Source organism: Clavelina lepadiformis, chromosome 4 (assembly GCF_947623445.1).
Source record: "Clavelina lepadiformis chromosome 4, kaClaLepa1.1, whole genome shotgun sequence".
NCBI classification, from domain to species: domain Eukaryota; kingdom Metazoa; phylum Chordata; class Ascidiacea; order Aplousobranchia; family Clavelinidae; genus Clavelina; species Clavelina lepadiformis.
In genome coordinates this window covers 7644655-7669137 of record NC_135243.1, presented here as the reverse complement: position 1 = coordinate 7669137, position 24483 = coordinate 7644655, and the positions used below count along the sequence as shown (strand labels likewise).

At 34.9% G+C, this 24483-nt stretch overlaps 3 protein-coding genes across 8 annotated transcripts; 1 reads left to right on the top strand and 2 right to left on the bottom strand.

Annotated features, from left to right (window-relative positions):
- The first annotated feature begins 1941 nt into the window (after positions 1-1941).
- LOC143452800 (cytochrome P450 3A5-like) lies at positions 1942-7618 on the top strand. 5 transcript variants are annotated; one of them, XM_076953908.1, is made up of 15 exons: positions 1942-2500; positions 2676-2787; positions 2917-2966; positions 3351-3447; positions 3650-3729; positions 3868-3981; positions 4155-4221; positions 4325-4418; positions 4692-4816; positions 5047-5119; positions 5372-5532; positions 5674-5777; positions 5867-6004; positions 6243-6399; positions 6666-7618. In XM_076953908.1, exons 1-15 carry the CDS (start codon positions 2421-2423, stop codon positions 6741-6743), a joined length of 1530 nt encoding a protein of 509 aa, XP_076810023.1. In that variant the 5' UTR covers positions 1942-2420; the 3' UTR covers positions 6744-7618. The 5 variants fall into 5 exon arrangements, with proteins under 5 accessions (XP_076810023.1, XP_076810026.1, XP_076810024.1 ...); XM_076953911.1 differs by having other exon boundaries at positions 3868-3996; positions 5420-5532; positions 5689-5777; XM_076953909.1 differs by having other exon boundaries at positions 3868-3996; positions 5420-5532.
- Positions 7619-9768: 2150 nt separating this feature from the next.
- LOC143453109 (uncharacterized) lies at positions 9769-13505 on the bottom strand. 2 transcript variants are annotated; one of them, XM_076954258.1, is made up of 4 exons: positions 13261-13505; positions 12223-12358; positions 11750-11967; positions 9769-10901 (listed from the first exon to the last, which is right to left on the bottom strand). In XM_076954258.1, exons 1-4 carry the CDS (start codon positions 13426-13428, stop codon positions 10653-10655), a joined length of 771 nt encoding a protein of 256 aa, XP_076810373.1. In that variant the 5' UTR covers positions 13429-13505; the 3' UTR covers positions 9769-10652. The 2 variants fall into 2 exon arrangements, with proteins under 2 accessions (XP_076810373.1, XP_076810374.1); XM_076954259.1 differs by having other exon boundaries at positions 10760-10901; positions 11802-11967.
- A 4105-nt stretch (positions 13506-17610) lies between these two features.
- LOC143452725 (cytochrome P450 3A31-like) lies at positions 17611-23325 on the bottom strand. The gene is made up of 15 exons (XM_076953783.1): positions 23170-23325; positions 22941-23052; positions 22685-22734; positions 22500-22596; positions 22177-22256; positions 21985-22119; positions 21041-21107; positions 20851-20947; positions 20593-20723; positions 20374-20446; positions 20068-20228; positions 19561-19649; positions 19014-19151; positions 18678-18834; positions 17611-18499 (listed from the first exon to the last, which is right to left on the bottom strand). Exons 1-15 carry the CDS (start codon positions 23238-23240, stop codon positions 18401-18403), a joined length of 1557 nt encoding a protein of 518 aa, XP_076809898.1. The 5' UTR covers positions 23241-23325; the 3' UTR covers positions 17611-18400.
- Between the last annotated feature and the right edge of the window lie 1158 nt (positions 23326-24483).

Here is a 24483-nt window from a genome sequence, read left to right as displayed (position 1 = left end):
TATAAATATCTATTGGTCGTGAGTGTAAATAGGTTACTTCGAACAGATGATATTGTAGGCTATAACTTATACTAAGTTTATAAATCAGTCAGTTTAGTTTCGCTTGATACGGACAGATCACAGAAATATAGCAGTAGTACACAAATCCCTTCCATATGAAGAAAGATACCATAAAGAACAACTTATCTTAACGAAGTTAATTTTACCAAAAAGAAACTATCGGGTGACGTGTCCAGCACCACTCGTGATTCGTATGTTGTCACCTTTCAGCCTTCCCTGCAAAGCAATCTTTCTTCATCGGTGATTACCCTAACATAAAACTAGAATCTCAAGTCTGCAACAAATGAGGCTCTCATTTAAGTATAACTGAGTTGGATTGTATTGGACTGCTATAAAAAGTCTTATCAACTGCAGTGTACCTAGTGCAAGGTTGTAGCGTGTATGTTAGGATTAAAATCACAACAACTTAAACCGTATCATGTAACGTAAACATGGGCAAAAATTTCTGAAGAACAGTACAAGTTATTACAAAAAAGTGGCAGTAGTTTGCACTTGAACATAGTAGCGAGTTAGAAAATTTTTAAGTACACAAATTTGCATTACCCGATTTTCAGGTTTGCGTTTTTAGTTTAGTTTAGCAAAGCTAAATAGAATTCATTTTGGTTCTGGAAAGGAATTTGGCCTGCTGTGACAAAAAAGAACATTCATATTTTCAAAAACAGAAGTCAATTATAATTGATGTAAAAGATATTATAAACTTATAAAAGTTTTAACTAGTTCTACTGACATCACTGGCGTCGTCAACAAAACGTCCATAGATAGGAAAGGTTATGTAAACTCCTAAAATGCGATAGTATAAGAGGACTGCAAAAGTTTACCCGACTAATAACCATTTATAAAGGCTAAAATCTTTGGCATCCAAAAAGTTTATCAGCTGAAAATGCATACTTAAACAAAAAATTTTGAGGCAAAAATTTATCGCATTTAATCTACATGAGAATGCGTTGCTCTGGTAAACATTAATGTTTGAACATACTTTTTAATTCTATTTTTGATTTGAAATTTAGCATCACCTGCTAAAACGAAAAAATTCATTCTGAATGTTCAAAATTAAAACCGTTATTGGAGTTAGCAGTTGACGACTATGTAGCATCACATTTAGCGGTTATAGCAGTTAAACCGCACGCTAACGACTATAATGCTGACTTGTTAGTGCCCCAAAAAAATACTAAAGCTTTAAGATTAAAACTGCGCTGATGCTATGGCATAGGTAAATTGTAGTCTACATAGGGTTAACTTTCTAAACTGTACAAAACATATCACAATCTACGTAATAAGGCTGGCTGGCATTAATCATCTGTGATGTAATGTGTCTTGTGCTAAACGTAACAAACAAAATACGCATTTGTTTTATTACGCCACTCAGTAGCTGCTATATTATAATTCGTGGCTAAACGTTATATTTGCTGCCTAGTGAGTACGCAGCAAGAAAAATATAGGCCTACTGAGTTTACACGTTTATACAAAATATTTATTCAGTTATAAATAGCACGACCGCTTTTCGACCTTACTGTACACATTATTTAAAACGTGACTCGGTCACAAACTCCAGGATATACTGTAACTCCGTGAAAGTTTGACTATATTTGTACCTCAACCGCATTGATTTTACTTTACCTTGCATTCATTTTTAATTTATTGTCTTTGGTTGCTTTGACACCAACGTATACTATGTAATAAACTTATATTACTGCATATCATGCATTATAAAAAGCATTGTATATTAAGTATTTATTGAAAAAAACGCCGTTTACGGCTTTAAAGTTGTTAAATACGTTAAATAACGTATTAAGCAAGTTATATTACACCATACACTAAGTACGTTTTACGCACAAAATTACACTTTGCTCACTACGGGATTTATCGTGCTATATGTGTAACCAAACTTTCTTTGACCAGGAATCTTCCCGCTCTAACGGCTAGTCACTTAGCCGGTTTTGCCTTGTTAACTTTTAATGGCATTTTACTTAATAAAAACGATCATCTCTCACTGAAACCGAAACGTAACTGCCCACAACCGTCGCCCAGCCGCGCACAGTACTACACCAAACAAATTCCACGCGATGAAGGAATCAACGTGGAACGTAAAACACGATACTAATTTAGCCTTTGGGGTAACTACGTGAGACGTCACAAGAGATTTGATAAAAACAGGTGTACAAGAACAAGTAAAAGAACATAAACAAGTAAAATACGGCAGACCGTGAACATGCATAAAAACAACACAATGCAAAGAAAAGACGGTATATAATGTGGTGTCTACAAAACAGGTGCATAAAATAATCTCGTGACATATGTATTGATGTATAATTACAGACTGTTGTTTCCTTCTAAGAAAGCCGTTAAAACGTCTGTGAAATATGTTTCTTGACAGCAATAGCTTTTTCTACAATTTATGGCCAGGGTTATTGATCGTCTGTTTTCTTTTCTTAGTTTTAAGGTAAGTGACGTGAAAGAAAGAAAGTTAGCTTCTGTGTTTGCTATAACGTATTACACTAAGTAAAATGCATATATAACATACACAGTGTATATAGAAGCTATACGTAAGGCCATTTCTGAAACGTGTAGTGAAGCAATGAAATAATGCAAACAAAGGAATGATTTATTTTTAACAGTTTCTACATCAAAAGAAAGTGGCAGGTCTTGGAAAGACTAAATATCCCGCATGACCCACCGTCGTTGTTAAACATCGGACATTTTAGGACATTCTATAGCAAAAGTGAAAATGTAAGCAAGTCCAACATCGTAAATATTACACGCATTTGTGTTTTATTATTTCTAAATTCTTTTTAATTATTTGGGTTTATGTTCATGTATGCAGTTAAAATTGATATTTCATGGATTTTGTCTCCACAGTTTTTTATTCAAGATTCAGAAAGAAAAAAACGATTTGGCCCGATTTATGGGTAAGCTTTAAGTAACGGCTTTTAAATGTGATGTGTAAAAACAAAATCATTAAATCACAAACTTTAGACTTCGAGTTTGTGCAAAGTGAGTGATATAAGAGTTCATGACATAAATTTTTCTCCATAGACTTTCTTTGAAACGTCTTTAAAGAAATATTAAATTTTCCAAGAAAACCGTATTAAGTTAATACACTTTAAAAATGTTACAGCAACCGAATTAGAGTAGTAAACTTTAATTCACTCAAACGTTATTCTTGGAACACAAATCAACTTGTAAATTTCTAGCAGTTAAAGCATGTTTAGACAAGCTAATTTGATGCAGACAGACAAACGACTCTTAGACGAATATTTCCTGTTATTTGCATCACTTTGTGGTTTTGTCAGATTTTACGTGGGCTTACAGCCACGCATTGTTATACACGATCCAAACATTTTGCGTCAAATCTACGTCAAACAGTTCTCCAATTTCAGAGATCGGCAGGTTAGCATAAATAAAACATAAGAATGAAATACTGCATATATCAAGCAATTAACACTTTTAATAAGTAGGCTAACTATACCTTATATAAGATCATAAATATGAACTGATTGTGCAATATATAGGCAAAGTTTATAAAATTTATATCGTAAGCTGCAGTGATCTGATCAGAATTTTTATATATAATAATATTTTATACTTTCAGCGAACTTTCAACAGAATAAACGGCAGAGTCATGAACCTTGCTCTGACTGCAGTGTGCGGGGAACACTGGAAGAGAATTCGGTAACAATGAGATAATAACAAATGAGATCATAGCTTTTACAACCTCTTACAACATAACCTGAAAAACAACTATTCGGGAAAAGTATCTAGACACAAGGCTGTTAAAATTTTTAAACATGTCATTGGTTTGTGTTGCAGGCATACAATCAGCCCGTTTTTCTCTACTAGTAGTTTGAAAAGAAATGTTCAATTCATTGAAACCAGTTCTGATCGCTTGGTTGCAAACTTGAATAAAACAATAAAACTAGGAAGGTTTGAAGCGAAAGAGTAAGTGAATATTACCATTGTGATATTTTTTCAACAAGCATAGTATGTTTGTAGCTGCTCGTCGTTTTATAAATTTTACAGATGGTAAACACGTTCACATGGCAAAAGGCAAGTACGGTTTAGTGAAAATATGCCTTTTTATTTCTTAACAAAAATAGATTATTTGGAAGGTATTCAATTGAAGTAATTAGCCTTGCTGCATTTGGCGTTGACATCCAATGCCAGGTAAATGTTGCACGAAGGTTTAAAATAATGCTTTACCTTTTTAAATATCTATATAAAGCAGAATGTTAAGGAACAAAAGTAACCGTAACTGTTTCATATTCAGGATGGCCCAAATAGTTATGAAAACAAACAAGTAAAGATGGTGAAGAAAATGTTCAACGTTTCGCTTCTAAAGAGCCGGATGTTTCGGCTTTTCAGTAAGTTAGAACATTGTTTATTTTTGTAAAAATGTGTGTGTCAATGCACAAAGGCAATAGCTTGGAAATTGAAAAATATTATGACAACATACCATTTTAAAATTGCCACTAAAACTGTTTTTAGTAAACGAAATAATCTAGTTCATTTTGATTTTATGTGAATTTATGAACCAGATAAAAGTCAATATAAATAACTGTTTTGTATAGCAATAGTTTCTATCGGTTCTGCGCGATTTTTGTATTAAAATGCATACAATTTTACTCTATATGCAGTGCTATTTCCCAACATACAGTACATAGCAGAAAAATTCAACTATTCCTTGTATGCAAGCGGAACAATCGACTATTTTTCTCGTCTTGCAGACAAAATTAAAACTACCATGAAAGACAAACAACAAGTTAGTTATACTTAGTCTTCATTTTACAATAATGCTCAAAGTTTTAGAGTTTCTATGCATTCAAACGACAAACAATGTTTTATTTGAAGTAAAATTTCTGATAAAACAGTTCTTGCTACTAAAGACAGTAGTCTGTCTCGTTATTTATACTCTATTTATTACAGATTCAACCAAACATTCTTATTTTTAGCTACTTCTATTCAATAACTTCACAATCATGTTTGTGACAGGTAAATGATGTCATGCAGATGATGCTAAGCAACAAAATAAAAGATACGACCACGATGCAACACACACGAAAAGGTACACAACATGTCGAAACATCCAGCAGAGAAAGGGAGAAATAAAATTTATTTTCACCATTTAAAGTAAACTAAAAAGTGTCTTAATATAATAATTGAACATAATTGATCGGTGTGGGGTAGCGAAAAGACCTCACAGTCATCTAGGTCAGTTGACCCGGGTTTTCCGAGATTACAGTATGTGCTACTTTTATCCCACATCCTTTTGACAGTAAATCTGCTGTTCTCTAGGAAGCTGATTTCTTTTTTATAGGCATGACAAACGAGGAGATTATAGCAAATTCTGTAATGATGATTACAGGAGGATATGAGAGTACTGCAAACGCTTTGACATTTCTGGCTTATAATTTAGCCACGCACAAGGATGCTCAAACTAGAGTGTACCGTGAAATCCAAACAGCCATAATGAAATATGTGAGCATGCTTCTTTTTAATCACGAATACAAAATTAGGTTATAGACTTGCCTGTTGTGCTGTATAATTTTCCTGTTTATACCTTAATCCTAATTCTTCAACTTTTTTCTGTCCTGTTGGTTTGGACAACATCTTAAATAGTCAATCAACTCACAGGGTGGATTTACTTACGACGCTTTTGGCAAAATGAAGTACTTGACTATGTGCATAAATGAATCTCTGCGTCTCTATAGCACCGTTGGACGGTAATCTTGTTTCACATAAACAATGACAATATGGTGAGTCGTATAGTACTGTAATAACCGGTGTGACCTGATAATTTTTGCCTTAATAGGAACATTCGATTTTGTGAAAACGATACCATAATTAATGGAGTCAAGATACCGAAAGGAGTACATGTGGAAATTCCAGTATATGGGCTTAGTCATGATGAAGAGTATTGGACAGATCCTTACCAGTTTAACCCACAAAGGTATATTTCGAAACATAACTAAATATGAGTAGTTAAACATTCAGTCTCCTGAACTAACAGTTAGCTTTTTATTTAATTACAGTTATTTTTAATATCATAAAATTCCCTAGTTAAAGCTTTTTTTTACTTTTGTTTGTGTTATTGTCATGAACGTCGGAAATACCCAATAATACCAAGTATTAAGCAACCTACAAAACAAAAGCTATAGCTTACTATGACCTATCATTTGCATGGTCAGAATGGAAGATATGAGTAAGATTGATCCCATGGTTTTCCAGCCATTTGGAGGAGGACCACGAAACTGCATCGGTATGAGATTTGCAATGATGGAGATAAAGATGGCGATCTGTAAGATTCTTAAGGAGTTCGAACTTGACGTCTGTGACGACACACCGGTAACGCAGTTTTCTTCGTGTCCAAGTTTAGCAGTCTAAATGTTTTTCTCTCTTATTACTTTGTGTCGAATACTATGTATCAAAATAATTTCGTCTATAACGAAAACCAATACCGAATCGGTTTTTACATTCTTAATCGATAAATAATAATGAATCTACGGGATAACACCTATAGGTCTACTTTTGTGGGAATGAAATATTTTAACGTTTAATATTTGGCCCAACGCTCAATATTAATAATTCATTTGATCATGTGCACTTTGCAGCCACCACCTTTAGAGATGACGTACCGAGCAAGCATGCAACCTAAGGAAACTATCTATCTCAGAGTTTTCCGCCGTTAGAAGGCAATCAATAAATTTACATTATGGATTACTGCTTCACGAAGCGGAGTATCTTGTTCTCACATGCCGTGAGCAAGGTTCTCTCAAAGTCATATCGTCTCGTTTCCTGTCATGCACTCTACGGCCTATTTTACCCCACCTCTTATTACTTTATTTTACGTAGATTAATCTGCACTTATAGTTGTTGGTTTAATATCTTTGAAACATTGTAGATCTTTGTAGTGTTCTAGTTGTGTAAGTGTTTTGTATACGATGTGCACAATTTACTTGTTGGATTCAGTAAACATTTCTATAGTCTACTATAGAAATAGGCACATGTATAGAATAAAAATAAATTATTACAATTTAAAATGGTGATACCTAAAAAAGGATAAGAAAATGCAAGTTGGACAAATCTGGAGTAAAACCAAAAATATTACCAAGAAAGTATGTACATTTCAACAAATATCACCACATTACGAAATAGGAATTAATATTACATCAGTATGGTTAGTTTTGTAAAAAGCTAACTTGAACAAGTATATAGAAAATTTGGTGTCGGTATTGAAATAGTTATCCTAGGACTAACAAAATTTTTGCATGAATTAATCTCAGTTGTCTGTAATGCGTTTGTGTGCATTTCCTCGTTGTTGTATTTTTTATTTGGTTTTGAATTAATTTTTATGTAGCTTTGTCCGAATTTGGAACTGTTTATTCTCTTCACTGATCAGAAACAAATGTTGTTATTGCTTTGTCTTAGATTATTGTGTCTCAAAGACTGAAAGACTACTTTTTATGTTGTTATTGCTGTAATGATATGATATATAGAAATCATGAATATGATTGGTGAATAAAAAATTAAACACAACGCAATAAATTTTCAACATGTTTTGTTTAGCAGCCGTGTTGTATATAATTGTGAATGATTGAAATTGCTGTATGCTACAGGATATTTTATAAAATATAGGCTTTAATTTGAAAAAAAAATATACATTAAGAATGTAAGTATACTACTAAAACAGTCCCCTTGACATGGTATGATAATAATTAACTTTATCCTAGCACCGAGGAAAGGTTTTTGCATACTTCAAATCCGGCGATGATTTCTCATCGATCGAGCCCTGACTACCGAGTTAGCCTTTGCGCAAGTTCCGATTGCCACACATTTTTTGTTTTTCTTGTATCGGAATTTAAAACTGTTCACCATGAATGACCGCTTGGCTACCGAGGCTTACCACACACTGCCTAAGAATAAACTTGCATTCATCTTAACCGTTTCCAATTACTTGGCTACAACCTTGGATTTGGTGGTCGGTGGCCATGCTAATATTTCATTATTTTAGCACAACTGTAGCTAGAATGGTATGTTTTAAGCCGTTTTCGCTCTCGAGCCTCGTTTCTTCTTTTTCTTGGGTTGTTAATTGCATGTAACCATTTGATTTCATTGTGCCGTAACAATGGTAAACACCATATTTTTAGCTATTTACTATTCGTCATTGATCTCGGTCTGCTTTTTCGACACATAGGCTAATAACTTACAGAATTTTTTTCAGAGATACAAATGTGACTTTTATGAGTTATTTTCTTTTACTTGAAGTAGGAATGAACGAGGTACGAACTAAGCAAGTTTATTCGATGTATAAAGCTCAAAAAGTAAAAGGGTTTGGTTTACATTACTTGGCCGCTTCAGAAAAAAATCCGATAAATAATATAATAAAATCATGGGAATTATTCATTTGTTCGAGAGGACAAAAAAGAGTAATCGTTTTCGTACGTGGATGTACACCCTACAATAAAATGGTAGGCTTATAACTAGGGCTTCCATACCGTCCTTATTTCTAAGATTTGTCCTTATTTTGAAAGTCTACATCGTAGAAAATATTATTGTCCTTATTTCTAAGAAATGTCCTTATTTTTGGCTTGCGCCCTTATTTTCAACAAAGCAGTAATTCTAAATGCAAACCATTTTCATCCTGTCCTAGTCTTTGCCGCCAAAGCTTTGTGACAACATAAAAGCAACACAATCTTATTTGGAACATAAAGAAGCAAGGCATAGGATAGGCATGAAGCATTGTTAGCACTTCAGGCTATCTAGGTTAGATAGGAAGGCTAGTTCTGTAGACTACAGACTGTAGTGAAGAAAAATTTGTAGTGTAGAAAAATCGTATTTTTTCCAGTCGTCCTTATTTTGGGTTCCAGATCGATGGAAGCCCTGCTTATAGCACAAAAATCTGATCTACTTCGCGACATCGCAAAACAGAAGTAAATTTTACTAATAAATAATTGCAAACTAAATGGTTTTGGGAAATTCTCCAAATGAACAGTCTCACTTGTATGAGGATTGAAAATGTAGCTAAATTTCTTTTGCCGCTAACCGGCTTGCGACTTTCCGTTAATCGTTAGCTGGCGGCGAACTGATGTAGATGCTAAATAAAGTGAACTTACATGGTCGTCAACTGCTAGTTGCAGGCAATTATATTTTTTGATTTCAAGAATTAGTAGCCTATGAAATTTGTTGTAGGCCTACTACTAGCAATGCTCGTACTGTAATGCGGGATGCCAAACTTCAAATTTTACCATAATAATAAAATTGAAAAAGCATATAACATCAAAATATAGCCAGAGCATCGCATTGTACAGTAGATACCGTACTGTACAAATGATTACAATGACTTTTTGATGAATAGCAAGCTTTCCTAATTGCTACCAGTTTTAGCCTATATTTGTAGGATGAATTTTACCAACCCAAACATGTATACGCACATCAGTTTATGATAAATGAAAGTATTGGGTTATTCTTTTAGAGATCGGCAACACATCACTCAACATGAGACAAAAAATTTTTTCGGATAAAAACAACTTGCTGTTTAAGCCTTGAATACTTTGGGAAATTCCCCAGTTTGTGATAATAATATTACAAAACTTTGTACTGTATTAGATTCTTAATATTGAAAAATGTTTGTAAAAAGACCTGAAATTCTATTGCTGGAACTACCGCCTTCATTACTGCCACTGTAGCAGTGAATTTCCTAATACTGAGCTTACATACTTCTTGTTTCATTATGATTGATTGATATAGCGAGGTTAGCAGCAGGCCTAGCACCTTAAAAGAAACAACACGTACTAAATGATAAAAAATTGAAACGAAATTGGTGAATTGATGAGGACTAAAAGCTCATTGTATAAAATGTGTAGATGCACATAAATTAAAAGCAATGAAGTAACTATTTCACCGTAAGACGAAAGTAGATCCTATTGGTAAAGATAGGTGGTTTGGTTGGGCGAATGGATATCGAAAAAGTTGATTTAAGATATTTTGGGTTTAAATAAAGTAAGATTTGTATGAGAAGAAAAAATTAGGTTGGACTTAGGTTAATAAATCCGTTATAGCTTGTAAGTTGGGTTAACAATAAACTGAAAAATAGCTTCGAGCATACAATTTTTTTAGGTGAAATAGTGACAACCTTCAAGCAAAACAATTAATGGAAAGAACGCATAAGGCGCAATACTCAGGGGTGCAAACACAATGCTATGCATTCTGCATAAAGTTACTGACTCTTTTGTTTAAATTACCAGCACATACAATTGTGTAAGTAATGTAGTTGCATGAGTGTTTGGGTACATATTGCATAAAATGTAGAAAAATATGTGATACCATAGAGATAAATTTGGTTCTTAAAAAGTCGCTATAACAATAATATTATGGCAAGTTAAGATCCTACAGTTTTGACAACTTCCGTTTAAAGTGTTTACGGCAGTCATTTAAGATGTGGCAGTGATGATGTACTGTTTGCACACATAGTAAATAAGATGCTATAACTGCACTTGAAAAAAGTGTAGCTATACCATTGTTCATTGTGTAGCTGTACTAGGACTAGTTAGTGGTGTTCGAGTCATTTCGTTACATGGCAAGTATAAAATAAAATTAAATCAAAAGGTATAGGCCATTGTGAAAACAGTTACTTTCAGTAAACCTCCGATATAATAACAAGAACATTTTTCTGCATGTTTAAAACCATTTTTTTCATAGAACTTGACAGCCACTGGATAACCTGTTGCGAGTACCAAGCCATCAACCGAGTTTTCTTTAAAACTTTGTTCTTTAGCAAACTTCATTACATGCTGCAGCAAAGTATAGCCTATTTCTTGTCCCCGAAAATTTCTTTTCACTGTCATGTGCTGTAAAATAAACAGTGGTTGTTGACCGCATGGCAATAGTTTCAAGTTGCTTAAATATTTTCGCTAAATAAATGCAATGTTAAAGATGGTTTTCTTTGGAATGGTGTCCATAAGCATTTCGAAAACACTGCTATTTTGATAATAATATAGTCTATAAAACAATATTTACAGCTTAAGCAGTCATGAAGAGTTAAAGCACAAAAAATTAGGCGTATGGGTGCAGTCATCTTACAGACCAACACCAACATGCTATTTCAACCTCTTATTATTCTTCGAAAACGAATGAACTCTAATTTTTAAAATTAAATCAACTTTAACAGTGTTATATTGAGAATTTTATATCTCTATTATATCACATCTATAAGTAAGATGTTTGTGTAGAACTCCATCGTCTTGAGTTAACTACCAAACAGTTACGTGGCCAATAGCTCATCAGCAGATGCATATGAATTGAGTGATGTCAAATGTATGCGTACTGTGATAACTGTTAACCTTTAATTTGCTTTTAGATTTATGTCCTATTTTCAGTTAATTAAAACCCTAAAACATGGGTCTATAATTAATTGTTTGCTTATTACAAACAGGTATTTACGCTACAATTATATTATGTCATTCCAGTCAGGGGTGAATTGCTGCATTACGGTATCTATGAGAATGGTTTTACATGTTGCCTAAACGGACCTAATATTAATGCAGCATATATTTCACTGTGTATATGGCTTTCACAAGCTAAGACATATGTTGTAAACAAAACAACTGATAAATTCATTCAGCGACAAATATAGAAACCGCATAAACTGATCACTGTAATGACTGCACCCTTACTTCTAAGTCACAAAAAATCATACATGTAGCTGAAGAGGATTGCTGCACATTTTCATAACATCTGGGCTGTCAAACCTGTCGTCCACAGGAATGGTTACAGCAATGGTTCCTACAACTTCATTTTCACTGGTGACAGCGACCCAAAAATGAGCTGGGTTGTTGTTATACTCTTTGCTGAAATTTTCCCATGAATTCAAGTTTTCCATATACTTTGCACTTGAAGAAACCGGAAATAAGTCACCTTTAAAGCAAGAAGCAATAAAAGCGAATCAAATGGTGAAGCGGTAACTTTATGTCACAACTGCTGTCAAGTTCAGCATTCTACATCATTTAAAAACAAATACATATTTATATAGCCTATAATGCAGATAATACTTAAGTTTAAATGGTTTAAAGTTTAAACCATTTAAATACATAGACAATATACGACATATACACCGGTATCATATATATCAAATTATTCAATTTAGACATCTGCCATTCATAGGTTACATACCAATAAAACACCATAATGAAGAAAAGACGAAAAAGAATCCAATTGTCAAAGGTACGACAATATGCCAACGTAAACTAATTTTGAGCAAATTGAAAACCAATGTCACCAGAATATACGAAAGTATTGCAGCCAGAATCTGAATGTGTAAATTGAAAAGTTACAGTTCCGCAATAATGGAAAGTATGGCACACACACTAGACTTAACAACATGTACACCAAACTTTTACATGTTTATATTTAATAAATTTTATAATAAACAAATCAGGAAAGTTCCCAGTAGTTGCGATTAATACAACTAAAGTGTTCAGCGCTATCCCCATCTCATATGCAAGAAGATTCAGACTATTTCGTAGTCTTGGAAAAAAAGATTAACTTGGATTAGCCTAACTCAGGCACTCAGTTTTAAAAAATTCAGCAATAAGGCATATAGTAGTAAATCACCTGATGTGATACCAAAATTTTAGAAATTTAATGGAGGGGTAATTCTGTTAACCTTATAATTCCATGTGATATACATCATAGCATTTTTGATTTTGTCTGGAATATTCGTTTACAGATGAATGCTGGAGGTTAAGATTATCAGATAAACGCAACTTTAAGGTTTAAAACATTTAATGGATGTGACTAAGTGCATTACCCAAAACGATTAATAAACAGTTTCAAAACTACTGTACTAGCAAAACAATGGGGACGATCAATGCCTGTTATGACGTCACAACTGATCATTTAAAACATCATAAAGCAGACAATGCAAGCATGTTCCAGGCTTATATGACCAATTGAATACAGTTTAGACCTAAATCTACTTGCTATGCTTAATTTAAGAGCGTGTTGTGGTGTGCAGATTGACAGTTTAAAACCTTGAAATTCTTGCTATTCACTTATATTTGTAAAAGAATTTACTTTAAACCTAGTCTCTAACTTGATAATGTTAACATTTTGTCCCCCGCATATATCATCAAAAGTAGGCGCCTATGGCAATAGATATGTAGAAATGATTTATATTTGAAATCAATTATATAGAATAATTTAAAATACCTGAAAATGGGCAGTTTTAACAGAATATTTAACATTGAAAGCAAATGTTTCCCTCATGCTGTCTTGTATCAGAGATTGAATTTCTGATAGATGTTGTTTCTCTGCAGGTGTAATAGTGACGTCTTTCACATCACTCGTATCCTTAGTAACAGTCCGATGACGAATCATAGTGTACAGATTTCAGAGGTTAATTTGTAATTTTCTCCATGCCTACTAGTGACTAAACTATAGCTACTCTAGTGTGAAAGCCTGAAAATTATAAGTGCGTTATTGTTTTTTTTTGTGTATTTTTGCGGTACTATCATGAAAACCACCAGCGAATAAAGGGCCCACTGGACCATGAACCAAATTTTTTGGGGCCATAGGTCTTGTTACATAATTGCATGCAACAACCTTTTGGCTTTCACCTATTAGAATACATGTAATAGGTAGCAAAATGTAACACTGAAATGAATACAGGAACGAAACAATATACACCAGCTTCATTACCAAAAATTTAGCGGATCTTTGCAAAACATAAAATAATTGGCGTTACTGTCGTTACAAAATTGTTGTATGCGGCATTTTAAAATCCTCCGCCATAAATTGTCAGCTGCTGTTCGAATGAATTTGCGAATACTATTCATTTCAAGGCGTTTTAAGTGTTTTTTTGTGGCATAGAGGAAAACGTTTTGCAGATTGACCAGCGCAAGATATTCAGACCAAGCTCGCAAAACGCTGCTGGACCTAAGGTTAATTTCTAGAGCAACCATGCAATGTAAAATGGGTAAGAGTTTTTATATAGTATTGTCCGAATTTAGAACTGTCCACCATGGCCACTGAACAAAAGCAAGTGTCATCAATCCCTTGCTCAAGGGCATAACAATGATATAGCGCCACTGGGTATCAAACATAGATGATGAGCCGCATTTATTGTGACGCCAATGATCAGACCACTCGACTACCGAGTAGGGAGAATTTAGTTAATTTAGCTAATAGACACTAGCGGTTAAAAGTTCTTAGTGACAAAGATTTTGTTAGCTATTAGCCAAAAGAATACATGTAGGAAAAAATTTGGGGTAAAAGTTTGCTAATTTAGTGCGTTATTTTGCACTTAATGACTTATTCTTGACTTGGACAGAACTTCTGTGGACTCCATTTTCAATTGATTTAAAGATTGAATAAGTTAAACTTTGTACATTGTACTGTGTAATTGCACTCCTAAGAGTGCACTTCCATTGCATCTGAGTATTTTTTGCGTACCGCACTTGTCATTTTTGATTGTTTGTTGCTCCCAAGATCTTGCTGAAAACGTTCATACTCGGCAGTCTGACCATCTGGATTAGCTCACTAACCTGGGCACAAGCGATAAGCCCAATTTATCGTCAGTTTGGTGGACTTTTCCTCAGTCCGAGGATAAAAAGTAGGCGTCTAGTGCAGAAGTGCACAACTACAGGATGCATTTGTATACTAGACCCCAGCCACTCAAATTGTGACGTCTTCTGCATGGTTGTGCACTTCTGCACTAGACCCAAAATTAGATCATACCCTACCTTTATACTCTAACTCTGCCATATACCTTCTTGAAATATCATGGTGATGGTTCAGGAATGGACATTAGGCGCGCCTTGGATAAAACTACATTGACCAATGCTACAAGCCTACAACCATACGAAGGTACGATCTACGATACTAAAGATAACCGTTTGTGCTCGCCAATATCACGTTAGTTTTATGAGCCACATGCAGTACAATAGCAGTTTTAACTGAACACATGTTAAAATTTTCTTGTTACGTCACCAATGGCAGCCTGCTGTTTTTGAGTAAGATCATGCAATTGGTGACGTCTCGTAGTTGCTGATTAGTGATTTAGAGAGGCAGGTTAGTATTGTATTGTTTTGTTTATTTTTCGTCATTGCCTGTGGGGAACGAAAAACAAAATGCTAAACAATACAGCACGATAAAAAAACAATTAACAATTCTACCAGGAAACTGTGGCGTAGACGATGGGCGCTATTTCGTATTCTATTGTTTATTTTTCGTTAACGTCAGTGGGAAAACGAAAAATAAAATGCTAACTGTTACAACGTAGATAAAAATCACAATTCAGGTAGCAGACAACGACGGGAAAAGTAGCAAAGCCCAAGGGTTTAAAACGTGCAAGAACGATGTTAACACGTGGTTAGCACTGTCACTAAATCCAACAAGCAAATAACTATAAAACAAACGAAAAAAATACGTGCTTTAGTTAAACTTGGAGACTGATCCAACGTGGTAATCAAAAGCTGATAGTAGAAATACGCTTCAATACCATGGTAACAACAACAAACAATAAGTTGGCTAAGATTAGTGTAGCTGGATGGTGAAAAGAAAATCCATACAAAAAGAATTGAAATCCCGTTTTCGTGGCCAAGGAGAGGGCACGATAGTAGAGCTCTGTGGTGCAATAAACTTATTGAATTACACCTGTCACAAATGAGATATTGTGAATTTACACGCCTCAGATGTCCTACACAAGACAATAAAGCGAAGTGTTACAGTAACATATGAACTAAAAAAAATAAATACACACACACTGAGCGGTTGAAAAACATGGCCGGAGCAAATCAGTTTGAAAATGAAAAATTTTTCGGATCGAAATCGAAAATCGGTTTAATGCCGGCTTATGAACAATTCAAACTGCAAAAGTACTTCTACCAACCAAGATCCATTGTTTAAAACCGATCAAACTATTTGGCTAGCTATCACAAACCGCTGACACAGCAACGAAACACTATTATACGGATATTTTAGGAGTACAACTTTTACCAAGCAAAGAGATTCACAAGTTTTAATTTTTTGCACTATTCATACTAGATTTCACTATCAAAATCAACATATAATGAGCGGGAAAAAGCAGCAAAGCCCAAAGAATTACAAAAAAGCAAAAAAATTACAACGGCAAAACAATGCTCATAAACACAAACATATCACCTGTAAAGACACTTAGTGACGTGGTAATCAGAAGAACGGCTGTTATTGTTGTACAGAAGCTTGCTGTTTTCAAATAGCACCATGTTATTGTATAATGATCAGTAATTGACAGGCTGCTTTTGGTAATGTGTAACGCGAGGCCGCAGTTCATGACGAAATGAACAGCAGGCCGTGATTTTTCGATTGGCTCCATGCAATTGGTTGCTGTTTTGTAACTGACCACAGCCTACTGATGGCAACGTACACCAAGCTGTGGTTGGTGACGTAATTAACAGCAGACTGTGATTGCTGGAGTAGCACTCTGCTGTTGGTTGCTGCTGCAAACTGGACAGCTTACTGTTTGTTTATTTCAAAGTTGTTCAAGACGTATATACAACTTAGGCAATCCTTTCCAATATAACCAATCTTTAAATAAATTTTTTTTAAATCTTTGTACACTTTTCTTTGAAAAATCCACATTAGCTGCTTACTTTGCTGCAAGTCTAGGCTGCTATTGATTACGTCACGAACAGCAGCCTGTCAGTCACCGAGCAACAAGCAACAGCAGAACGCTATTGAAAAACAGCAGCCTGTAGCAGCAGCTCGTTTGGTTACGACCCCGTCTCTTCGCGTATGTACTTTTGGCGTTTCTTCACGCCACTTTCTGGTAAAAATTCAAAATTAAACAAAAAACACAATAATAACATACCCAAGCATGATATGATATTTCGCAGTTTTCAATAGCAGTGACGTATGCCTTTATTACAAAAATAATGTGAACAATACGCAATAAAAAACTAAAAAGAGAGGTATAGTTAATCACACTAATTTACAATAAAACTTTTCTTTTTGTAGCACCGTTTGTTGGATGTATGAAGGCTCTTGTTTTCTGTTGACCTTTTTTCAGTTCATAAATAAAGTAAACTAATCTGTGTTGTATCGCTGCTTTGCATAGCGTCGCCAAAACACCATCGTGCACTTCTATCTTAGAAAGTAAAAAAATCGTTGTCTTTTACTCTCTGACGTTAAATTCAACATTTTCCGTTTCTTCTATTGTCAAACCCAATGGTGTTTTCATGCATAAAGCAGAGGTCATTTGATCAGCGCGTTGTCCTGCTATTGGCTATGCCACAACGTAGGTCTAAATTATACCAAGGAAACAGCTGACAAAAGGGGGCGTCGGCCAATATGTCCAATACTGATGCAATGCTTACATCATTTGTATGGTATGATAATAAGTTAATCTTTATCCTCAGACTGAGGAAAGTAATTGCACAAATTAAACCCGGTTTCATTGCTTCAATGCCCGGTTAGCCTTTTTGTAAATTCTGATACACACACAAGTTTTAATTGTTTTTTGATTCTTTTCTATCGTATTGAATGAATTTAGAACTTTTCGCCAGGACCATTGAGCAGGAGTAAACCAAACGCATCAAATACTTTATTGTTGCAAACCCGTCATAATAAAACACTGTAAGTTATATGCTTTACATTTATTTCTTTTACAAGTAGACCTAAACTGATGATTCGTGAAAAATAGGTATACGCTGTAAGTGCACTTGCCAGCCGTGATTATTTACATGCGCACTTATAGGTAGGCTATGCAATAACATATATCTGTATGCCAATTGTTTTCACATCCCTTTCGGTGGTGATTTTGATATTCTTGCATTACATTGTACATTCTTTTACTTACTTATAGATTACTTACTTACTTTCTTTATAGATTGATAATTTGAGAATGTTAGGTTAAGCATAAATTGATCCTTAAAATTGCAGACGGTTATGAAGAACCTGCCTTCAACCTTTATCTCGAAATTTCATTCGTTTACAAAAAAAAAAAAACATGTAGTCAAAAAACGGAAGAAACCAGATCAGAAAGCTTCGCAACAGTTACGTCACCTGCTGACTCAAAAGCAATTCCAGATTTCTCAGGAAGGCGTTGTCGAAAAGAAAAATCAAGATGACCAGGAAAATTTAAATCAAATAAACGTTCGATACAATACAAATGTCTATACTTGAAACACTTGACCGACTGATATAAATTGTACCATATTTTGCCAATATGACTGCTAGCCTGTTTAATACACAGCATTGCACAAATATACAAGTAATGAGCATAAGCAATTTCACAATATTTAACAACTAATACTGCCATACACTACTGCAATACAATTTATAGTTTTTAAGTACGAAAAATTGTGAGGGTTTACTCCGTATTTACAATGCCTTCACGAGGGACCACCTTGAGGAAAACCCTTTCTTTGGGGATCAGGCTGGATTTGAACGTTTGCTGAAGTGGAGGGATCTAAAAGAGGCAAAAGTAGTTGTAAAAGTAGTATTGATTCTGTGGTTCTTGTTTATTTATCGTTTGACGTTTTTCAGTAGTATAGGGTAGAAGATGCATTGTTGTTACCGCATCAACATGAAAGTACGAGTATAAAAAAAACATATGCTGAACTTGGAAATGAAAATAACTGCGTTACCGGCGTGTCTTCACAGACGTCAAGTTCGAATTCCTTAAGGGTCTTACAGATCGCCATCTTTATCTCCATAATTGCAAATCTCATCCCGATGCAGTTACGGGGTCCTCCTCCAAATGGCTGGAAAACCATGGGATCAATCTTACTCATATCTTCCATCCTGTTGAAACAGCGATTATCAAAAACGTTAAGTTTAAAACTATAAAGGAATTCATTTTGTACATATTATATAAAATTGATATTCATAAAACTAAAAAAAAACTTACCTGAAATATGGTTAATCATAAAGTAATTTACTATAACTATACTACAGTATTTTAAATGATGTATTGTATTTACCTTTCGGGATGAAATTTGAATGGTTCGTCCCAGTATTCTTCGTCATGGCTTAAACCATAGGTAGGTATATCAACATGTACACCTTTTGGAATCTGAACCCCGTTTATAGTTATATCGTTTTCGCAGTAGCGGGAATTTCTACAAAAATGTTTTGGTTATATGCATGAAAATATCGTAATGGCGTCATATACTGTGTGAAATCCAAAAGTTACCAGCAATTTATAGCGGTGCAATTCTTTACATTAATGACAAAACTGCTGATGAAATTATAGTTGTTATATTTAGTTTTCAGCTTCCCGCTGTGGTGGTTACAATGAAGAAGACTGTTAAAAAAATTAAGTCCAATCCAGAATGTTAGTTTTTCGTTAACACAACGAAAGAAGAAAACACGTTGTGAGTCTTTCACCGGAGAAACGCTATTTTTAAAATATGCATATTTAGTGTAATTTAAAAGGCTATACTCTATATAGAAAGCTCTTTGCCTCGCCTGGTACCGAAAATTAGTTTGGGGCTTGGCGGCAACCACATAATAAAACAATGACCCAACCTTGCTATAACAGGATAAAGTCGAAGCGATTCATTTAAGCACATCGTCAAGTACTTCATAGAGTTTAGGGCTTCGTAGCTCAATTCACCCTTTTAAATACAAAAAAGTTTTGTTAAAAGGTAAGAGCTCGTGTAAATGGATACAACTCCAGATATAAATTTTCACTTGGATCGCTTGGGCCTTGGACCATCGATATTATCGCAAAGACTGCAAGGTTAGCTTGGTCGCCTAAATCGTTTTAATCGCAACAGCTATAGACAACGTTCATTGATTGGCTTATGGAAATTTTTCATTTGCACGTACAATGCAAGTTTTCGATACGCTCAAAGCAATCCAAAAGAAGCGGTCAAAGAGAAACTGTATATTTTTGGGGAACCCTTTATGAAACAACAACACCGACACTATGCGTATAAGTGAGGAGCAATTATGCCAGTGTTACAAGTGCGTCGGATATAACTATAACTATAACTATTAAACTATAACTATAACTATAACTATTAAACTTACGTATTCTTTTAGTGTCTCTTCAATTTCTTCGGTCAATTTCTCTTGCACATGTTTGTGAGTTGCCAGATTATAAGTGAGGTAAGTTAAGGCGTTTGCCGTTGTTTCAAATCCCGCAATCAACATAAGAATTGCATTTGCAGTTATTTCCTGTTTGGTCAAACCTTAACATGTGAAAAATCTTTGACAAATTAGATTATGTCGAATTGTGTTTCAGCAGAACGGATCTTAATTAGCATATTTTTTCATACAATTAATATTTTCATACATTTAATTTTATAATATTTCCATTTTTACTGAACACGTTACCTTTTGCTTTTCCGTTTTTAGCTTCATCTTCAGAAATTTCGGCCTCCAACATTGACTGCATAATGTCAACTCTCTGCATATTAAACATCGTTAAAAACTTACTGCTTCACATCTACACTTGCACAATAAATGGGCAGAAACAGGAAACGCAGGTGTAACTGTTATTTAACTAGATAAAATGGAGAAACTCGGCAAACTAAAGTCATATCTTGCACCAACCTTTTGATCTGAGGAGTGTGATAGTCTATCAATGAGCGAGAGAGTCAAACGGTGAAAGAACGTGATCGGTTTTTTAGGGAAGATCGAATAATTTAATTTCTCAGCAATGTTTTCTGTCCATGGGAACAACACTAAAACAAAACGTTACGTTACAAAGAGACATAAACTCTAATGTTGTTGGCTTGTATCGTCTTTCTAAAATATTCAGAAATCAATACATATCATAATTATGAGCTACAAAGTAATCACTATACTTACTAAAAATCAAGATAAGAGGATTCTTGAAAATTTCAAAATTAAATATCTCTTTGGACATTTCAACTACCTTTCTGCCCGTTGCCGCTGCACCAGGACTCTGTCAAATGTATTTTTGTATGAGACTGCTGGTCTTTGAGATAATGTCATTAATATATACGTGATAATGAAATCAAAGGTTAACATTACTTACATTGGAATGAACATTTACACTAAAAGCCGCCGAACATACAGCATCTAATGACAGTTCTCCAAACGTTCTACGAAGAAAATTTTGCAATATTAGAAATTTTGCATCATCAGAATATTGTGATACCAAAGTTTAAAGTTGGGCAGGGCTTTTCGGGTCGGGTTCAGGCTTATATTTGAAAAAAGTCGACCCAGATTTGGGCCCAAATGTATACTCACACTCAGCCACAGCCACGACAGCTTTGCTTTCTTCACACAAATGTGCATGCGCGCACAGTGCTACAGACCACCCGCAGAGCGGAACATTCAAGTTAGAAAAGTATAACATCGAAAAATGATTTTGATTCATTTAGTAAAATTACCTTTCGGTCCTAATTCGGGTTAATTCGGTTAAATCCAATAAATTATCGGGTTCGGGCTTATATTTTCGGTTTCTGGTTAACAATATAAGGCTCATTTACAACTCTGTGTGATACCAATATTAGAAGTTCAGCATATAGTATCATATAACGTTTATGCTTGGACTGAAGGAAGTATTTGCACGACCTGAACACAGCAATGATTCCTTATAGTTCAAACCGCGGTTAACGATTACCTTTATCAGTTACCGGGTGCCGCGGTTTTTGTGCAAGACAAATACATACTGTCATACTGCTTGTATATATTGCCCCATTTTAAAACTGTTCACCAAATCTACTGAACAGAAGCAAGTGAAGTGTTGTCAATGCCTTGCCCAGGGGCATTATACAACGGTAGCGCCGCTGGGTGTCGAACTCGGGCCACATTATTGCAAGCCAAGCAGCGCTATATCAAGCAGACTGTAGTAACTTTCACATACTTTGGAAAGTGATCTCAGTTATACTGCACATATAAATCGAAATACACGCGTCATTCAAGTGCTATGGTAACGTTACGAGTGAAATCATTTTATGTAAATTTATGCCTTACTCTTTGACGTCAAATCTTCCGTCATCGTTTTGCACACTCTTGTGCAGAGCAGAAGTCATGTGATGTACACATTGCTCCACTATTCTAACCATTTCTTTGAGCTTCGACGCAGAAAAAGCTGGTGTTAAAGAGTTCCTAAACAAAGCGTTTACGTTTACTCCCTCGACGTCGGAGTGATGTCACTTAACTTACCTCATGCGTTTCCAATGGTCTCCTCTCGACGCCGTAAGCGCTGCGTTCATGTATTTCCCGTTTACTTTTGAAAACGTTATCTACAAAATATACAAAGCATATTAGTGTGCCAAAACTTTTGTTAATGAAAATATGTAGTTTAGGTCTATTATTATCAATTTTCAGCTCGTAATTACTTAGTAAAAGGTTATAGAAAAAGACCGTTACTATTGTAATTTAATTTTGATTTTTAAATAATGTTGATTGCCATGATTGGGCTGTGTGTTATGATTACGTTATAATTATGTAACGTTATTACAGAGCTTTTTCTATAATCCATTCACCTGCCGGTCTCTGAAGTTAGAAAATTCTTTTATGTAAATCTGCTTAATAATTTCCGGATCACAAACAGCGATTCGTGCTTGTAGTCCGGTGTAAGAACTGTAAAAAGAGGTTGGTAAGTAATCTACAGCAACCCTTTTGGAGACTATCCTTTTAAAGATACACAAAATTCCACGTAAAAACTTACCCGTAAACGTTGCCATATTGCTTTTTTCTAATAATATCTTGATTGAATATCTATAATAAAGTGCCCAAGCTTAAAACTTTCCCAAAAATTACAATACTAGACAATATTTCGATTTTAAATTGCGTTAACGTCAAGAAATTTGAATTCTTTAACGCGACATTTAATGCTTTATATCTTGGGAAAGCGTATTTCACATTGATAGGTAAAAGAAATAGTTGACGGATCGTTCTGATATATCGGCATTATTATCACTTACGCCATCAACATTATCGAACATTGAAGCTAGGTTTCCCAAACCCAAGGTTGACGGTGGTTCATGGGGAATATTGAGATTCTTTAAAACTTGCCACTTTCGGTAAATATAAAACCTGCAAACGTTATGAGCTTTATTTTACGACTGATGCTACGATTAACTTGTTTGAATTTCATGTACGGGTCAAATTACCTTACAAGCTAAACAACACGGGAAGGCATATTAAACTCACTTGAGCAAAAGTAAGGCTGTTACCAAGAGCATCCATGTTTCAATGGACAAGATATCCAACGGAGAAACCATGGCTTAAGCTTATTAATAGATATTTATGTTTTAAAATGAGCTAAATGCAACTTTTACTTGTTAGTAAAGTGAAGCATCCGATACAGTTTATGCTTGACTAATCCTGGTAGAAATGTAGGTCTGCCTATTCGATATTAATTGGCTTGTATATACAATTTAGCTTTCGACTTCAACTGAATTATCTGGGCCAGTGGCAAAGTTCTTTATATCGTACAAAGTCTAATCACGTGCGCTTGTTTGCCAACCGTCGCCCCAAGCGAAGATTTCGCACGTGATTGCTTTTGCAGCGCCAACCGACTCGTGACCGCCTGGTGACTGCTGACGCAATCGCTTGTAAATTTCGTGTTTCATTCACTACTTTCATCACGTAATTCTCACAAACATCTTATACAAATTCTGGTAGTTTTCAAAGCTCCAGCATTTTATTAGTTGAAAGCGGGAATTGTGGCAGAATACTTAACTAAAGGTTTCTAATAATGAAATGAACTACAATATGAATAACAAAAACTTCTTTGCACCACACCACTTCTTTTGAACAGAATGTGTGTCGTAGTTTTACATATGTCAGAGAGCACGTTGCAAAATTTTTCTGTGAAGCGTGGGTTTGTAGTACTCACTAACGCCACAAGTCTATCTCCCTTGATACAAATTGCAAATGAAGTGCAAAAACACTAGTGCCGTTAGCTGACGACTAGCAGCAGTGCCAGCCTTGTTATCCTTTCCATTCTTCCAAAAAGGCATAGTAATGTACAAATAGCATAAATTTCTTGTCAGGTGTTAAAATTCGCAGCACATGAAGCGAAATGTCTACGTCGCAGAAGCAGAAACAACAAACAGGTTTTTTTTCTTTAACAATGCAAGTTACTGCACTGGTTAGCACTAGGGCAACCAGTTTTTTGAGCTAAAAAGTTTAAATTTTGACCTTATTTTGAAAAACGCTATACTGATAGTCTCTACACTGTCTACAGCAACTTTCTAATCTAAAGCAGCATTTAAAATTGACAAAACGCTTTTCTAGTGTTGACTTTTTTTCTTTTCTGCGTATTAAGATTGACAACTTGCAGTTTCAAATGCAATGCCTTCACATCGTGACGTCACCAGACGCGCTGAAAGGCCTTCCCTCCCTTTGTGGCTTTGTTTCTGAGTATAATTTGGGGCACTGGAATAGTTTGCGGTACAAGAAAAGAGAAAAACGGAAAAATAATATTACAAAATGGTTACAAAATTACAAGTTTAATAGATT

What these genes read in the sequence shown, in the direction of transcription:
- LOC143453109 (XM_076954258.1), bottom strand. Translation starts at nt 13,428, where the DNA reads ATGATTCGTCATCGGACTGTTACTAAGGATACGAGTGATGTGAAAGAC. An exon ending in TTAAAACTGCCCATTTTCAG is followed by an intron (nt 12,359 to 13,260) that starts GTATTTTAAATT and finishes TTACACATTCAG; the next exon opens with ATTCTGGCTGCAATACTTTC. An exon ending in GCAATCCTCTTCAGCTACAT is followed by an intron (nt 10,902 to 11,749) that starts GTATGATTTTTT and finishes TTTATTTTACAG; the next exon opens with CACATGACAGTGAAAAGAAA.
- LOC143452800 (XM_076953906.1), top strand. Translation starts at nt 2,421, where the DNA reads ATGTTTCTTGACAGCAATAGCTTTTTCTACAATTTATGGCCAGGGTTA. An exon ending in CCAATTTCAGAGATCGGCAG is followed by an intron (nt 3,448 to 3,649) that starts GTTAGCATAAAT and finishes TTATACTTTCAG; the next exon opens with CGAACTTTCAACAGAATAAA. An exon ending in AAACAGCCATAATGAAATAT is followed by an intron (nt 5,533 to 5,673) that starts GTGAGCATGCTT and finishes CATCTTAAATAG; the next exon opens with TCAATCAACTCACAGGGTGG.
- LOC143452725 (XM_076953783.1), bottom strand. Translation starts at nt 23,240, where the DNA reads ATGGTTTCTCCGTTGGATATCTTGTCCATTGAAACATGGATGCTCTTG. An exon ending in CTAACTTCAGAGACCGGCAG is followed by an intron (nt 22,257 to 22,499) that starts GTGAATGGATTA and finishes TATATTTTGTAG; the next exon opens with ATAACGTTTTCAAAAGTAAA. An exon ending in GTGTAAATGTTCATTCCAAT is followed by an intron (nt 20,948 to 21,040) that starts GTAAGTAATGTT and finishes TACATTTGACAG; the next exon opens with AGTCCTGGTGCAGCGGCAAC.